At 38.4% G+C, this 18682-nt stretch overlaps 2 protein-coding genes across 2 annotated transcripts; both read right to left on the minus strand.

Moving 5' to 3' along the window:
- Positions 1-75: 75 nt before the first annotated feature.
- Positions 76-9107, minus strand: gpr155a (G protein-coupled receptor 155a). Its single transcript, XM_062431205.1, has 16 exons — positions 8820-9107; positions 8150-8626; positions 6444-6843; positions 5921-6089; positions 5657-5812; positions 4975-5058; positions 4729-4849; positions 4520-4604; positions 4194-4284; positions 3888-4095; positions 2412-2504; positions 2121-2251; positions 1594-1689; positions 1448-1512; positions 1087-1224; positions 76-478 (listed from the first exon to the last, which is right to left on the minus strand). The coding sequence occupies exons 2-16, from the start codon at positions 8574-8576 to the stop codon at positions 283-285; spliced, it is 2460 nt and encodes an 819-aa protein (XP_062287189.1). The 5' UTR covers positions 8577-8626; positions 8820-9107; the 3' UTR covers positions 76-282.
- A 1962-nt stretch (positions 9108-11069) lies between these two features.
- On the minus strand, positions 11070-18312 carry LOC133992551 (acetylcholine receptor subunit alpha-like). The gene is made up of 9 exons (XM_062431208.1): positions 18270-18312; positions 17018-17160; positions 16890-16934; positions 15815-15924; positions 15057-15252; positions 13628-13865; positions 11773-11996; positions 11297-11533; positions 11070-11198 (listed from the first exon to the last, which is right to left on the minus strand). The coding sequence occupies exons 1-9, from the start codon at positions 18310-18312 to the stop codon at positions 11070-11072; spliced, it is 1365 nt and encodes a 454-aa protein (XP_062287192.1).
- Between the last annotated feature and the right edge of the window lie 370 nt (positions 18313-18682).

Below are 18682 nucleotides of genomic sequence, written 5' to 3' on the forward strand. Positions count from 1 at the left end.
AAATGTGTTGCACTGAAACATTACAGTCAGGTTTACTCTATTCCAACACACAACTAGGATGTTCCTCTGCACAATAGTGCACTATGGATGGCTAAACTACACAGGATGTGAGCAGAACATGCAGTCACTCCTAGATGGCAGCTCAAACAGGATTTGTTGATAGATTGATTGAAGTTATTCTTCCAGCTGCCTAACTTCAAAGTGTATTTTATGGTCATTTCTATCAACTGAAATGCTGTTTGCCTTTGGGATACATTAAATGTCGGCTTTGACCCTTGGGCCTTATGTCATAAAGTGGTAATAAAGTTGACTGTCTTGGAAGTCATATTCCTGCTTTATGTGCTGAAGCACACCACCCTGCTGTAACCGAGTCCCGTAGAGTACCGCCTCACCATGGTCCTGAGCCAAGCCCACCTGCTGGAGCCACTCCACTAGTTCACAGCCAAGAAAACAGTCCACCATAGTCGTCATTCCACACCTGAAAGTCAGAAGAAGCATTCACCAAAAGGTCCAATAAAGGTATAGAGTGTAGAATTTAGTGGCATCTATGACAGACCTCGCAGAAATGGAGTGTAATATTCTATATACAATAATTAAAACACATAAGTGTGTTTTAATTATTGTATAATCACCTGAAAATAACAATTGTTGTGTTTTTGTCAGCTTTGAATCAGCACCATATTTCTACATAGGGAGCAGGTCCTTTTCTATAGAACCCGCCATGATGCAACACCATGTTTCTACACTAGCCCAGAATGGACATACCAAACACTGGCTTTGGAGAGGGCCCTTCATGTTTTTCATGAGTTTTGTGGCCACCATAGGTTCTTCTATATGATTGGAAGGGAAGGGGGGGGTTGTAATGTGCAACCTCACTGCTAGATGCCACTAAATCCTACACACTGGTCCAGAGTAGCCATGCAAAGCAGTAGAGAAGGATTAAAAAAACTGAGAAATAAAATTTGTAAGCTGTTTGTTATTGTGGCCTTGTGGAACCTATTTCTCCGCACAGTGAACATGTTTATTCATTCATTTTCTTATCAATCTCCAAGAAGAGAAGCAGCAAGTAAGACTACAGACTCTCACCTTCTTTTTTTGACAATGTCACGAATACACTGGTCTTTATGGTATTTGTTGAACTGGGTGCAGGTCATCCGGATTTCCTCAGGTAAATCAGTCTGCAGTTGCTCATCTTTTCTCCTTCCATACCACAGCCTGCGTAACCTAAACACCATTCGCAAAAACAACAACAAATATAAATATATATATGTGTGTGCGCGCGAATATGCATACATACAGTGGTATATTGTATAGTAAGGTGTACACAATATAGAATACTGTATACATATACACATACAATATATACTGTATATAGTACAGTGACTGGTACTGTATATAAAATCTTTGAATGTGTTTTACATTGTTTCATAACATTATTGTTCTTTACCTCTTCTTAAATGGCAGTATGATCAAATGTTTGTCTAGTCCAAACAGAGCGAAGGAGAGAAAACCCTGGCAAGAGAAAACATGTCATCAGATTGGTACTGTGTGACCACATATGCTCATAATCCTCATACTATTTGAAACACTTACCTGTCCATAGTTGGCCACAGCACAGAAAAACAGCAGCTCCAAGTAAAGTCTACCAGGATTTGGGTTGAAGAGCAACCACAGGCAGTTGAACAAGTTCTGTCAAAACAGGAAATAAGAGAGGATTAATGTTAAGCTGGCAAATCATGTTGACAGTCCCAGTTTGTACAAATAGATAGGAGAAATTCACTTCATTAGGACACATCCTTTAGTGTCAGTGACATATACCCAATACTCTTACAGTCTAAAAACACATCCATGTTCAAAAAGAAGAAGAAAAAATGACTGGTATTTACTATTTAGATTCTTGTCTGTTAAATAATACCGATATTTAATCATCCAAATGTAAAAATGTTCTAATGGGTTTTTTGAGCGTGTCTTTTTGGAATAGTCCTCCATTGATGCTGACAAGAGTTGGAAATTACACAGCTCAGCCATTTGTATCTGATTTGGTTTGTGATGCACTAAATATAATAATGCAGGCGGTTAGGATGACTTCATGTCCAAGTGAAAGGTGGTAGTTTACTCACAGCAAGCAAGCTGACAATCAGAAGCAGACATAAAAGCACATGACGTGCCACTTGTCTATCTGCAACCTGTTGATGCTCCTCCACTTGGACGAGCAGGCAGTCTGTTGACTCACACCTATTCTCGCACTGGCCTGAGGGGGGCAACAGGACACATTTTTAAAATGCAGAAATTTATAGGCAAAAGCAGGAAGTTTGGGAGTCTTAATAGGTCTTTAAATTCTTGAAACAGAAGGCTAGATTTGAAATTCTCACAGAAGGAAAATTTATGTCAGTTGCTTGTCAGTACAATACCTGTGGGTGTGCTTGGTGTGTTGTTCATATTTGTGCTGATGATCATGTCAGGCATGGGCTGAGGTGGTGGGGCACAGTCACATACGAGGCTGGCTGAAAAGACAAAAGTGAAGTGAAGTAATATATACAATCTCCTTTAAATTCTCACAAGAAGCAGAGCCTACAATCAGTATATGAGTAATACAAGTAATCCACTAAAAAAAAAAAACCCAGTAAAGTAGTGAGTAATACAATACATTAAATTTCACATTTGATTAGTTGTGCTAAGAACACAACACTGATCTGAGCTTTTGATGTAACAGTCTCTTCTGTCTTATCTTGACTTGTATCAATTTACAGTATTTTCACTGGATATGTTGCGATAAGATGTTAAAGTCTTGATAAAACAGTGTAGTCTCCTACCAATAACATATGATGGACATTTAAAGAATAGGTTCACACTTTTTAAAGTTCATATTAATGCAATACTCACATGCCTGTATGCACACTGAAATAATTATTGGTTTCTGTAACTGTTCCTTTTGTTCATTCTGATCTTGAATAGAGTCGTATCTAGTGCGATTTCAATGTAAGAGATGACAAAATCCAAATTCTTCTGCAGCAAAATACATTTTAAAATGTAATCAAAGTTAATGTGAGGTTTCAGCAGTGTAAGTTGGTCGAATCAAGGTATTAACTTCAAAAGTTACAATCCTTTTAGTAAAAACCCCCTTTGTGTTATTATCACCACAGCAACTCTGCAGTGAAACACTGTGGGAACAGAAAAGAGGAAATTTGACACATACTAAAAACTAAGACAGTAGATTAACAATATATATATGGGCATGTGAGTATTGTATTAAGATGGATCTGTAAAATTGGGAACATATCTTTTAAGTGTTTACCTTCAACACTTTCAGTAATGGTTTTAATCAGCTCAGCATTTATATTATGACTATGACTTTGGTTACAGAAAGGCTTTAAACCTTTCTTAACATTTCAAAGTAAAACACAACTTTAACCAAGGGGGATCTATTACATGTAAGTGGTGCACAACATCAGTAGTAGAATCACTGTGGTTAATGTTGTGTTGTTTGCTATAAATGAGGAACTACACTTATCAGGAACATAACATTTCGTCCAGATAACAACATCCCTTCTTTTGAATGTTCACTTTGTATTTTTGCAATTGTTTGGCTGTTTTCAACTCATGTAATTATCTGTGGAGAGATGGCTGTCAGGAAGAAGTTGCACTGTCTGTGTGGCTGTTTGCTGTAGATAAGGGTTAGTATTGATTTTGGATTGATTGTGCTCTTCCTCTCCTCTCCAACTGTGGCCTTGAAAATTGACAAGCCATTTAAGATGTTTTGACTGCCCTTTCTGTATATGCCCCATTGGTCATCCATCCAGCAGCCTGAACTTTACTTTAAATAAATGTTAAATTGTTGAATAAATTATTTAGATTACTCAAGTATAAGTAACCACAGGAGAAAGTACCTCTGTCTGAGCCAGTCACCCCATCAGGAGATGTCAACAGAGTCTGGTTTTCTGGTTCAACTTCATTCACAAGGTCCTCCACAGTGCCAAATGAAGGGTTTTGCTCTTGGGTTTGGTCATTTTGGGCCCAGCTCCCTCTACTGAGACACACCAGACAGCCCCCTCCCAGTAGTATGCTAAGGGAAGCTACTACTGTGGTGCAGATTATCTGTCAAAGAACACACACACAGTAAACATGCAGACATTTTTTCTGCTTTTTCCACCAATAGCAAAGGACAGGAAAATGATTTTCACTTCTGATGTTACCTGATGTCTGCCATAAAAGTATGATGGGTCAGTGACATCAGACATTTTTCCCCCAAAAATAAGCAACACAGAAGTTACTAAGGCTGGAAACCTGTCAATATAGAGACATTTAAAACATGATCAAAATATTTTATTAAAAACCACCTCAATGACACTGAGTTGCTGGTTAAATTAGCAGATTCTCAGATTGTATGTAAATCAAAGATTAACTGTCGAACATGTGAATTAGTTTAAGGAACATGATCTATTTATAACACTTCTTTTAGTTCATCTAAAAAACTAGCTTTGTTTCATTTCTTTGTTCAATCCTCTTTATAGTGACTCACCCCCAGCCTACAATGACAAACGCGCCGGGTAAAACTTTCAGATCCTCAAACCTTTTCGTAAGCACAAGTGAGAGTGCTATTAAGCCTAAGACAAAAAAAACTGTGTTAGAAAATGAGTAATCAAACTTCATATTTCAGGGCTTATTATAATACAGTAATGTAATTTATTGTAAAGATGGTGGGTGCATGAACATGTGCACACAGCATACCTGGCCACACATAAGTACTGTAGAGTGAGGTACATAATAATGTGAAAATCAGAGTCTGCCCGATAAAGTTGTCGCTCTTCACCACGAAGGTCCACAGGATCATTCCAACACAAGTTAGAAACTAAAGACCATAACAAAGAAATATAAAAGGAGTGATGTGAACATGCATATGCAGTTAGATTTCTTTTCTCAATTTAATCAATTTATAACAAAATCTATATAGACAACATGTGTTAATGAGCTCACCTGTGCCAAGAAAAGGTTGACAGTAAACATGTGAGGTATCCTTTTGAATTTCTTACTTAAAAACATGACTGCAATCGTCCACACCTGTCAGATAAAACAAATTATTCATGTTTGCCAATACGAAAAGTTATTAACAGGTGTTAAGTATAAATAATATTAGACATTATTGTCTTGTCTGGAATTATCTAGAAGAATGATGTATTTATGAAACAGAAACTGTGAAGATAACTTGAAGTGTAATACACAGCAGACAACTAATTTATCATGTTTCAATGCGATCAGGTCAAGGTTCCTTAAATATGCCACAAGTGAGAATAGATGAGGAAGTCAGTAAAACATCTGTTTCCCCAAACATCCGCTAAATGACTGATGCTTTTAAATGTTACCCTGCACAGTGATACTACATTATTACACCATGCTGTATCTCTGTATTTTCCCTTTTGTTGCCCCAAGTGCAGTCACTCAGATGAATAGGCGTTGTGTAATCTCAAAAGTGAATCATCATAAAAGGTATAAAGTGTAACATGATTTGACAAATGGTTTATGAAACAATTCTGACTTCACCTGAGTTTCTTACATACAAATGAACAGTGAGAACCAGTCGATAAAAGGGTTATTTAACAAAAGATTAGCCATTTACAGTCCTACATATCTAACATTGAAGTGTCTAGTTGAAACTCACCAGTGCAACTAAGCTCACTATGCTTATGTTAACGCTGACTTTCTGCAGTGAATTCATCACAAGCTGAGGATCCATCCAACGCATTGTAAGTAGCCAAGCAGAAACATACATTATTGGAGCTGAGAGGAAAGTGCTGATCACCATCCCAGATGTAACCTGTTGGGAAGCAAAGTTTTAAATCCATACAGTGAGTTGCAAAGAAAAAACAATGAATGCACAGGAGCTGAATATGGCAAATAGGAGATTTGCAGGCAGATAACTCACAACTTCCAGCTCCGCATTATAATACACAGCGTAGATAGCCACGCTCGGTGCAGTGGGAAACACTCCATAAAGAAAGGCATAATTGGAGAGGCTTGTGTGGTTGACAGCGCTGGTGTTACTATTGTCCAACATGTCCACCATTTCCTTACAAATCACAGGCATCAGCAACCTGGAAGTCATATCAAAAAACTGGTGTCATGTGACTATTATTTTAGCCTGTTTGTTACCAGTACCCTGAAATACAGTTCAACTGAAATATTTGCATACACTAACTATTATCATGTCTTCCTGAGACCTCCTGTCATGTCATCCATCTAGTAAAAGGCTTGTGGTTGGTGAAAGGTCTGAGTCACCATAAAACAATATGCTGGCAGCACTTTACAAGGTTGATACTTGCTGACTCTGGCTAAACTCCTCACACACACCTCATTACTAAAACATAAAGTCATCTGACCACACAAAAGTCATCTCTTGTATGAAATTACCATTACGTGCAGCAAAGGCATTATGGGTTTCTACTTACAATTTCGCTGTGATGAGTAATATCAGTGTCAGGATGGTGGATCTGGTCAATTTCCTCAACTGGCCCACCATGGACAGACCCAAGTAGAACAGAGCAGCTCCCCCAAAAGAGTTGGCCAAGCCATCCACAAATTCAGCCATGAAGGCAGGAATAGTCTGGTGCAGGGCAAAGTGGGCGATGATGCCGATGACCACCATAAACACTATAGGGTTCTTCAGGACCTGTAACATTACAAGTCCCATGATCACAAGTTTGCTCTGCTGGTGGTTTCCCTGATTCTTCCACTTCTGGATCTCACAGAGGGAAAAGCCGATAGGATTCAGAAGCATTAGGGAGACAGGTGCAACCAGATAGATGTACTGGAGATACTCTGGGTACGTGCTCTGGTATAGGGCTTCAACTGTGGATAAAAATGAATACAATTACTGTGCTGATGCAGTGCTACTGGAGCCAAAACTTACAGTCAAGAGCAAAAATATATGAGGCCATAAAAGGCAGCATACACACAAAGTAGTTTGCAAAATATTTCCATGTATAAGCAACATCTATATATAAAGGCCTCTATACATCATCACTAATATCATTAATTATCTGCATTGATAACTTCCGCCATGCTAGTGCACAGCTGAACTCACTTGCATAAATGTGCCTGAACAAACATTTACAGTCAAATCCTTCACTGTACGAGCTGCAGGAAATGTCACTGGCTGCTGACTTTCAACATGGAGCAGAACAATAGATTGAAATCTCAAAGATTGAAATCCTTTTTAGATACTGGAGCTTATTGCTTAAGTGAAAGCAAAACAAAAATTATCTTTGAAAATGTCACCACTTGCTTATCACATGAGGAAAGAGATGATATGGTTTAGGAGCAGAATGATGCCAGAACAACAGGCGGTGAGGACTATAGGCAGCCTGAGTGTTTGTAAAAGAAACAGACTTTGTAAACAAACTTTTTTTTTTTCTTTAAAAAGGTTTTAGCCAGTTTTAGACAGTTTCATTTATACTTAACTTACTACAGCTCTCAATTTCACCAACAGGGAGATGTGCCCATGAGCACAAATAAACAAATGAATCCCACTTTGCATAGAAATGATCACACTCACAGCTCGGAAACATTTCTGTCAGAGCATAGTGTTGATAAAGGAGAGCCTTAAAGGACGGGTTCACAATTTTAATGTAAACTTGACTGTCAGGTTGACAACATGAACACTGAAACAGGTTTTTGTCGCTGTAATTATTCCTCCTGTTCATACTAGCATACAGTGTGTCCACACAGTCATATAAAGCTTATATGAGGCTTCAGCAGTGTCAGTTAGTCATATCAAGTGGCCACATTAACAGTCTTTTTAGCATCAAATTCCCTCTTTGAGTTTAATCAGACAGTGTATTTAAAGTATATGTAGTTGATTTTACTCATTTGGACAACCAAAGCTTCATACTAGGTTCAAATAAACTTTAAAATACACTTTTACTGTGGATTTTGTCCCAGTATCATTATGAAGGGATCTTCTCATAGCCAGTATGAACAGGGAGGAAGGATTAAAAAGTGTTATTCAATCCTGTTTACATAGGTAGTTTACCGTGTAACACATGGATAATTACACTTTAGATTTGACAAATAAACGTAGTGAGACAACTTGATTACAGTTGCAGTGTTGAATGTAAGACACTGTGGGTGGTGGGCTTAAAAGCATTATACTCACCAATAGGATATCCCAAAGCAAAGTCATTGCTTTGGGTGGCAAATATTGAGAAGAGCCCAGCTTTACTGTAGCGACTGTCAGGACTTGCAACTATGAGTGTTAGGACACAGACCAGGACAAACACAGCCACTTTGGCGATGAGGATGCTCCAGAGGAAAGGCCAGATGACATTACCAAAGTCCAGCAGCACCATGTTTTTGAACAGAAGCGCCGGCAGGGCAAACTTGGACACGAAATTCCCCAATCCTTTAGCCTGTGTGGATGTGATGATGTTTGCCCTCCCGGCGATGTAACCACACAATATTATCCCAAAGCACTCCAGGAGAGCCGGGAAGAGCTTGTCTATGGACATGGTGGTGGGAACATCGGAGGAGTTGGAGGGAGAGCTGGTGGTGACCGGAGCCTCCATGGTGCCGATGCTCCACATAGTGTCAGCAGCTGTCAAGCCTGGGTTAAAGACATCTTAGTGCCGCGACACTACCAGACACCAGAAGAGGGAAATACAATCAAAGGAGGAGTTACAGCAGATAACCGAACGTAACCTTCATACGCAGCGACGCGTTAGTTAAACCGAAACAACATCAAGTCATTTATTCTTTTATGAACGGCGGTAAAGTTTTTCAGTTACCATAAGACAAACTAAAGTTAGCTCGGGTTGTTCAACTCTCACCTCCCATGTGTCAAAGGGTCGGTAGTAGGAGCTGCCATACTAGTTAGCCGGCGAGCTAACGTGAAGGTGGTAAAAACAAACGCCACCCGTCGTCACTATAGTGTCGCCGACTAAATTACGTGGAGCAAGTTACATTAAAAACTGAAACACTAAGTAAGTCAGCTGCTTACAAACGTGTTAATATTGCCCTGGAAAAGCTTTTTATGTAGTTAATGTTGCATAGTCATATTAGTTTAGTTCCCACCCACCCAGGAACTTTCATAATCCCCGATTTGTGATAGCGACTTCACCAATCACATTGTCCGTAAGGGGCAGAGGGGCGGGACTTACTCCACACACCTACATCAGGGCAAAACACTGGGTTAGGGGTAAAGTAGTAGCTATAATATGGAGTCTCAGTCAGTCCCGGTTATGTATTATTAAGCCCCTCATCACATTAGGTCACCTACATTCACACTATATCTGTATACACCTAATTTGGGTGTATACAGATATAGTGTGAATGTATTTAATAATAATATAAGTTAATAAAATTGGCATTCTCTTACCAATGTAGGGCAATGGAAAACAACCCTGCTCCCAGAAAGCAACAAACAGATGACAAATGAAAGGAAAACCCCCTACAGTGAGGGGTCTGGTGTCTCTGTTATGCTAGCATAGTTTGGATCCACTTGTCCCCTCAAAAGGAAGGGTCACTGCAAACCAATACACATTTGTTCTGAGAGATCAGTTTTATCCTATGATGAAACAAATCAACTAACTTTAAGTTGGTTTTTCCTCGAATTTGTGTAACACACCTAATTCACACCTAATCAAATCACACACCATGCAAATTATAATGTAACAACAAACATCCACACTAGTTTCTTTTGGAAGATTTTTCATATTTTATTCAGTTAAGTCTGCAATAATGACTATTCTTATGCCACAAATGGATCATATGGCTATGTAATGTGAAAGGGGTCGCTCATAGTGACAAACCGACATGAACAAATAATTATTTCCCTGAGATTTTTTTATAGCTCATTGTTTTTGTTTTACATCTTAACTGTTTTGGACTTATCTCACTTCCTTCATGTCCTTGCTCTATAGTTACTGACTGTAGGCAACCTTTTGTTAACACACTCGCCATAACAACTTTATGATATGTCAATATTATGTCTACAGCTTGTTGTTGCACTGCCCCCAGTGGCACAAACAGGAAACAAAACCAAACAATTAGTTGAATATAGCTTTAAATGTTGTTTCATATTTTTCTGTAAATTAATTTTATCAGCATGAAGGTCGAAATGCTGTCAAAATCCTCTCCACACTGCCGGTAATACAATCTGGAGGGGGAATACTGAATCCTATTGAAGGACTTTATATTGAACCTTAAGTTCTAGTACCATTGTGTCCATCACACTGAGTATCAAACATTGTCACACAATGAAAGGCTCCAGTTTATTCTCAAACTCCCCCCCCCCCCTTTTTTGGATGCATCAAGCAGTGTGAAAGAGTTCGAATTTTAAAATTCACAGAAAAAATAAAGGGCATTAGTTCAGTGGTACCAAATGGTAGCTATGGTAATAGTAGTTAAAAATATCGAATGATAGGCCTTTATTACACTGAGTTGTCTATGACTCATCACAGCAACTAAGCTCATGGGCTTATGTGAAAGCAAAATTATCCTGTAAATCCACCAAAAGCTGAGCTGTGAGAAAACTACAGGGGTAAATGTAAAAGTATCTTAGGTACACCAGGATTCATGTTGTATATCTGATGAAATTTCTAATTTTAGATCAAGTAGTAGATTTCTCTTAGTCTTACTGGTCAGCTCACCAAAGTTACATACTGTGTGTCAAAAAGCAGATCATAAAGGATTCAGCAACATGAACAACATTGAACTTCTAAATGAGTCACCCTGAAAACTGACAAAAACCCTTTTATTTAGTTGTTCCCTATAAACATGTCAAGGAAAATGTACAATATTCCAAAATGTTAGATTTATCTTGAATTAATTATACATTTCAACCACACACATATATACTCATTAGAAAAACAAGGTTAAATTGTGTTATCATTATATCCAAAATGATGTACATACTCAAATACGGCCATCTTAAAACATCAAAACACAATCAAACAGGGACCTCTTTTAGACTGTAAATGCTGCAGGTCAACATACAGCAGCTTGAAAAACAGGTAATTATTCACATTTTAGCATCAAACCAGTCATCTGACAAGTCAAACCAATAAAGTAAAAGGCCTCTAGAGCATGCTTAGCTCAATGAGACGGCCTGCGAACACGCCTAATGTGCCGATGAGACACACAGCCATGAAGACACACAGCAGGATGTGATCCAACACCATGGCCACAAACTTCCACTCTTCAGCCGCCTGGATGAAGAGAAGGAACAGTATGTCACATACAAAAGCAAAAGCAGGATTCATTGAAAAACCACACGAGAAACACTTTTTGTTATGAGATAAATTACATTGTTGGATTCTTCATCTGATTTCATGGTTTCTGCAATGTACTTGACCCCCTCAATGGCACTGCGGACATCAGGATTTTTGGCGATGGGTGACTGGTAGGTAACATGAGTGACCTGGTTGCCAGAGATGTCTGAGATGTCAAAATCGGTATTCTGGATACTTTTTTTGGGGTTTTCCTTTCCTGGGCGCTTCATTGTTGAGAAGAACATAATGTTGGGGATGGTTTCAATAAAAACCTGCCAATGAAATTAAAATATTTGCAATATGTCAAGAATATGCACAGCAGCAGAGCAGTCAACTTTTTAAAAAATGAAGATGTTCTGCATGTCAGCACTAGATGGCAGTATAGAACAAAGTATAAAAGATAGTGCGCTCCAAAGTTTGACAAGTGGTCTCAGAAGGAGAATTATTCCTATCTAATCATTCAGCTCTGTGATGAAAATGATATGTCATCATTTCATTCCCCTCTGCTCACCTTACGGACCCAGTCAGGCATCGTGTGAGTGCTCGGGGAGCGGTGGTGAGTGTTGATGACAATGACAGTAATGATGATGGAGGCAATGACAAAGACCATGGTGAAGAGCATGTACTTCCCAATGAGTGGCACAGCGCTGGAGGTGGAGGGGATCAGCTCTACAATGACCAGCAGGAACACAGTCAGAGACAGCAAGACGGAGATACTGAGAGTCATCTTTTCACCTGAAAGACACAGCCGACCATCGTCACTGTTCATACTTTTTAAGGCACAGAATGCCATACAATATGCAATTGCTTCAAACATAACCCGTAACACATTCATCCGCAGATGGATTTTCAAAAGCTCCAAAACATACTGGAAGGACTTTGATGTGAGATTGTTTTGCAGGTGCTGTTTCCAAAGTCACAAATGAATGTATTAACTCAGAAAAAAACTCATTTTCCTTCCCTTGTAAATTACTGGATAATTTACCTCTTCATTCCACAATTTTTTTTTTTTTTTTTAAACAAGGGGGAAAATCTGTCACAAACTGGTCACAGATAGTATATAAAACCACAGACAGATTGTGAGCAGTTTATAACTACATTGCTTTGTTTTCAGGGGCCACCAAGGAAAAAAAAGGTTAGCAACTCCAGATTTATACCTTCTGTGCCATGAGCTGATAGGCTCTTTCTATGAGCACATAGTTAAATAGGACAAGTAGTATAAGACATATCCTGTGTTTCTTAAACACATCTTTATTTTAAAGGATATGTTGAAATAATCCTAAAAATAGAGTGGAGCTGCCACATTTAAGCGTCTACTCCTAATACCTACAACATCATATCTGCAACATATCTGCAATTTTATTGGATTGCCACAAGGGAGAGCTCCTTCTATGTTACACCTCCCTAGCTATTAAAAAGGGATTCCATTTGCCACACAAAAACTGCACCGTTAACTCATTCAAGCAAATAATAATTTTAAAAAGCCTTTTTTTTGTTATTGTTTAAATACACCAATAAAAAAAGAATGACTGTTTTGACACCATTTCACAGAATGCGAGACATGTTTTTGTTGCTCAGCAAGAGTGGTTATCCCAGAGAGAGTGTCTTTTGGTGCCAGCTTCTCTTCCACACTATCCTGTCAGCAGCCATATCAGAAACAGGGATCAAGTGATGTATTATACATTAAAGCAAAGGCCTGCTTTCAGACATGACAGCACAGAGGGACCCTGGGTAATGAGGCAGACCTACACACTGGGAACACGGCCAGATGTGCACAGGAGCCATGCAGAAGATACAGGGACATGTCAGACTGACAGGCAGAATTAACGGCAACATTTTGTCCAAAAATGATCAACTAATATTACAGAAACACAGATAATAACAGAGAAATGTAGCACATCTATGGTAGATATGAACCCTTTTTACAATTTGTAGATAAGTACTTTCAGTATTCCTTTTCCATGTCCCTTCAAATAACTAGTGTGCATCTATGTGCTGTGATGGCACTTAAGCAGTGAGTGTAGATTTACATTTAACGTCATGCAGGTTAAACACAGACTCCCTTCAGCTCAGCATTCTGTCTACTTGGAAAAACAACTTGAGAATATAAAGCAATAGCAAACACAGCTCCATATTATGCCTGAAAAAGGACTTTTATAGTGTGGGTAACTAGCTCAAAGAGTATATGAATTTAGTAGCAATGGGGCAAGAAAGGTGTTTTTTGTTTATTTGTCTGTATTCAGTGTATGCAGTGGATGTTTATATGATGAAAACAGTGCATTTCTTTCTGTAATGTCACAATGTCACAATGCTATTAAACTGAGAACTTGTGAAAGGAGACACTGTGGAAACAGTAGTCAACATACCAGAGTCTGTAGGAAGATAGAAGACCAGTCCAGTCAGGAATGAGAAGAGCATGCAGGGGATGATAACGTTAACGATAAAGTAGAGGGGCAGACGCAGCATGAGAAAGTGGTAGGTGATGTCCAGGTAGGGGGTGTCCGGGCAGCAGGCGTAGTACACCCAGTGTTTCCAGCTGCGGAAATCCTTCATCACCCACTCTCCACTCTCCATGAAGTTACTCAGATCAGGACGATCACTATCCTGATGAGGAGAAGCAATGAAGAGGGGGAATAAATGATAATTTGCCCATTCAATTTCTTTATATATTTCTATTATTTCACTTTCATAATGTCATGTGCTTTAGACTGTCAGTGTTTCACTGTTTTAATTTATGCTAGGTTTTTTTAGCATGTTTGAATTGTGCTAATATTAAGTTTTGTTGTTTGAGGAGCTTATTTTCTCCTGTTTTGATTTTGTCTCATGATAAGCTCCCTCAAGCTTACCTTGTACTCTGAATGTGTTTTGGTTCAGAAGTTATTGGTAAATAGGACGTGAAACTAGGTTGAAACTGTGAACAAAGATGTATCTCATAGTGGGATTTGATGTCATGGTGCAACAAATGTTGATATCCTTCTGATGAAAAGTGTGAGTTGTATATCATTATGTATGTTCATTGTGGTATTTTGTTGGCAAAAACACATCAGCAAAAATGGTAAGCTGAAGCCCTAATATTAATATTGTACTGTGTATTCTAGTTCTTAAGCAATAAAAATGTGTTAAGAGATGTTGGCCTATTTAAGGGGACTGTCTAGAATGTTTTGCACAAGTTACGATTCACACTATTTGTGCGATTAAAGGAATAGTTTAAAATTTTGAGAAATAAATATTATTTACTTTCTTACTAAAGGTTTGATAAAATGATCCCACTATTGTGTCTGTATGGTAAATACGAAGGTGGAGCCAGGAGATGGATAGCTTAGCTTAGCATAAATACTGGAAACAGGGGGAAACAGTTAGCCTAGCTCTGTCCACAAGTTAAAAAAAGTGTACTAATTAACACAATGTATGAGTATTAATACAAACACAAACCAATGAGTAAAAACCGCAAGTTGAGGTTTTATGGATTGTTATGTGCAGGACTAGTTCTTGGCCCATTGCTGTTTCTTTCTTTCCTTCTGATGACAAGACTACAGGAAGTTACTGCTTCCAGCCAAGGAATAGTCCTGCACATAACCCCCCGTAAAATTGCAACTTATCATTTTTGTACATTTTTTAGAGGTGGTTGTCAGCAGATTTTGTCACAGCTGGATAGACCCAGGCTAGCTGTTTCCCCAGTTGTTGGATATAGATTCATATTTACCATACATATGAGACATAAGAATTTTCTCCCTATCGACAAGAAAGCTAAATTTCCAAATTATACTCTTAAGGAGAAAGTTTTAATCAAATTACAGGATTGACGACGACCAAGTTTCCATCATAAGTCCAGGTGCCCAGCTTCATACTGCAGTTCTGGAGGTCAAAGGGGAAATGTAGCACAATAATTTCACAGTAGCTCTTGAAGATGGCAGGTGGATTCCACGTGATCATTCCTGTGTATTCCAGCAGCACTTTGGTCTCATGAACGATGGCAAAGTCACCATCAGCACTGTGGATACAGATAAACACAGGCAACATCAACATAGGGGGTAAAAAGCTAAATGTTAACGCAGGGCGACATCAGTGCCCGAGGATGGGTCGTTGCTCCTGCTGCACAGCCCAGCCAACCAGCGCTCGGCACGGCACAAGTTGTTGTGGCAGCGAAGCTGGTTGTTAGGGAAAAACAGCAGTGTGTCAGATGCAGCATATGGTGTGTGTGTGTGTGTGTGTGTGTGTGTGTGTGTGTGTGTGTGTGTGTGTGTGTGTGTGTGTGTGTGTGTGTGTGTGTGTGTGTGTGTGTGAGAGAGAGAGAGAGAGAGAGAGAGAGAGAGAGAGAGAGAGAGAGAGAGAGAGAGAGAGAGAGAGGGGGAGCTGCAATACAGAGGCCAGATTTAGCCTAATGAAATCTGAGCTTTCACAGGCTGCATACTGGAGAATAAGAAAGAGTGATTCAAAACATCACTGACAGGTGTGTTGATTGTTTCTAGAGTTCTAGATGCTGTAGGTTACATAAAGTACATCATAATGTAAGAAGGGTTTTGTCGCAAACGATATATAACCTGAGAACATACTTGTTGTAGAGGACCAGATCAGGCCGCCAAATGTCAGTGGAGGGAATTCTGATCTTTCTGATGCCACCATAATCCTCTGGGTTCCACTGCAAGTTCACATCTTTCCATTGCTGGAAAAACAGACAAACAGACAACCAAAAGTATAGGAAGCAGTTCAACAAAATATATAATGTTTAATTGCAAGGAAGATTGTGTTACTTAAGAAAGAAAAAAAATCTACCACATTTTGAAGAGATGGATAAAAGAAAAATCACATCCTCCAAAGCATTTTTACTGTATATAAACAGTTTAACAACAAAATGTTCTTGAAAAGCTAATAAAACAATGAAACAGCAGAATACTTTTACAGTAGCTTAACTAAACTATTTTATTTTTTTATAGTTCAGTTGTGTGAAGCTGTGAAGTCACTAATAAAATAAAATATGAAATGCCTCTGGTACTAGAAAAATACCAGATGACCTTTTCTGGAACAAAACCAGAGCCGTGCAGTACGAGACCAGTATCTGTGACCTCCATGAAGAGGATGGCACAAAAAAATAACATTTTTCTGGTACAGGATACAAATCCTCCACAGCGGATTACAACTAAAACAAAAGCCATACATCCAAACAATACAATATACTTATTTAAAATAACAGTATTCCACAAATAGTCACTGATCTACTTTATAATTATATAAAATGTCCTGTTGAAAAGAATTTATTCAATCGAATTTTAAATGTATTGATTATTTATTTACATTTGTTCTGCACACTCACTGTAAAAACCTGCTTTTTACTGTAGTAAAAGCATCAGAATATTTTTTGTTTGTTTGTTTTTGATGGGACAAACAAGTATTTGTTCATAACTCCTCAAATCCTTAAATTGTGTTTTAATCATTTCCAGAGAAAAATATTGGTATATTGGCAAGCATTTTTTTCCACATTTATAATTTGTAGCTATAAGCATAAAGATGTAATCTTGCATGCTGCTTTCTTATGTATTTGAACTAATACATCTGTCTCTACACTATGGCGGTGCATCCTATGTGGTTCTTTCACAATTTCCCAACAAGAAACAAATGTATAAATCAAACCTGCTTCAGTCGCACATTGCTGCTGACAATCTGGTTGACCTCATCCTGTGGACCCAGATCAATTTTTATGTTTATAGACAGTTGATGACAGTGAATCATATTAAAGACGGTGTGACATGAGACCTCACCACATTGATCAGCTGGATGAGCTGAAGACCAACAGTCACAACAACTGGGTCCTTAAAGTGGCTGACAGGACGGACAACCTTATTATAACCAGTGAAGAGGGTTTTAACCAGGCGTGTTTCATCAGTGGAGGCCCAGGCAGCTCCTAGAACAAACAATACACCACACAGCATACAGACTTAGTTGTACCGAGAGATTACTTACATCAGCAGTATTTAAACAGTGAAATGACTGGAGGGATTGCATGTGACTCCTAAAGGTGCTTCTTTATTGTGTTGAAAATGATTATCTTGCGCTAAAGTGGAATATTGCTTTAAGAACATCTGATACTTGATGTGAGTTCATTCAATATGAGTTGAAAATAGACGTGACAAGTGTCAGATACTATAGGTGCAAAATGTGAGTGAATATATGTGCATGTACATGTACTTTGACTGAAACTGGCTCACTTATATATGGTGTGTTAAATTTTGATTTTGTAGGTATTAAATACATAAATTCTGGCAATAAAAAAAAGCGCACTGTTTTCATTTCAAACATGTTTTTTTAAATTCAAATCACTATAAAAAAATATTTTCATCAAGTTTACAGGTTGCATAACAAAGGTTTTTTTTTTAAATGCATTCAGGCACATGTTCAAACTTCACTGTTTACAGTATATGATTTTGAATATATTTGCTTTGATGGATTTGGAGATTAAATTTGGCAATACTGCATGTAAACCTGTGATGACTCTGAGACCCTTGTATGGGTCATCAATTGAGATATTTTTCTTACGCTATTTCCGCTACATATGTGGCACAAGCCAGAGCAGGATCCCCTTTCATTTTTCAGCTGACCTTGAAACGAAGGTTATTTTGCAGCCAACATGTTGTTTGAATGGCTGAAAGCTTCTTGAGACATTCAACTCAGCAAACTAAAGAATTGGCTGGCACATAATTATGCAGTTGACCTCATGTGTTGACAGACAGAGACTGAAAGGCAAAATGAAAAGAGGACACGTGTCTCTGTCAATCAAAGAGCCATTTTGCACAAAATTGAAAATTGCTCATTAGTTTGGTTGTTTGAATTGGATCAGCTTTCACTGACCTGAGAGCAGTTTTATTAAACATTATTAATTAAAAAAAACAGGGTTTCATCAACGTTTAATCAAACTTCATTATGCTTTAAATACTAAAACTAATTCTCGCAAAAAGGCACTTATTCACACAGTTAACAAGCACACATTTTCTTTAGTTTTAAATATGTTCTTACCTGCTAGAATTATTAGATGGAAAATGAAAGATAAAGTATTCATTCTTGCCAATAAACCACGGCATCCAAAAACCAAGATCCAACTTCAACACGTTTCCCGTTGACCACTTGAGAATTAAAAAGGTTTGACCCACCTAAAACATTCTTTCAGCGCTGGCAAATGTTTTACTGTTCAACCTCCAAGCTCTCCACTAGCAGCCTTGTTGTTATTGTCTGACAGCGGATGTGAGTGACTGGCTGCCAATGCTTGTCATTTGAGAGGGCCTCATTCTATGTCATCTGTTAGAAGATCAACATGCCAGAGTAATCTACCACTGAAATATCCCATCGTGAACATAGCCACACACAACACTGAGTCGCAAAGACACAACACATGCTCACTGTCCTCAGATTTTCTTGTAGCAGTGATAAAC

The sequence above is a fragment of the Scomber scombrus genome, chromosome 13, assembly GCF_963691925.1.
Source record: "Scomber scombrus chromosome 13, fScoSco1.1, whole genome shotgun sequence".
Classification (NCBI taxonomy): domain Eukaryota; kingdom Metazoa; phylum Chordata; class Actinopteri; order Scombriformes; family Scombridae; genus Scomber; species Scomber scombrus.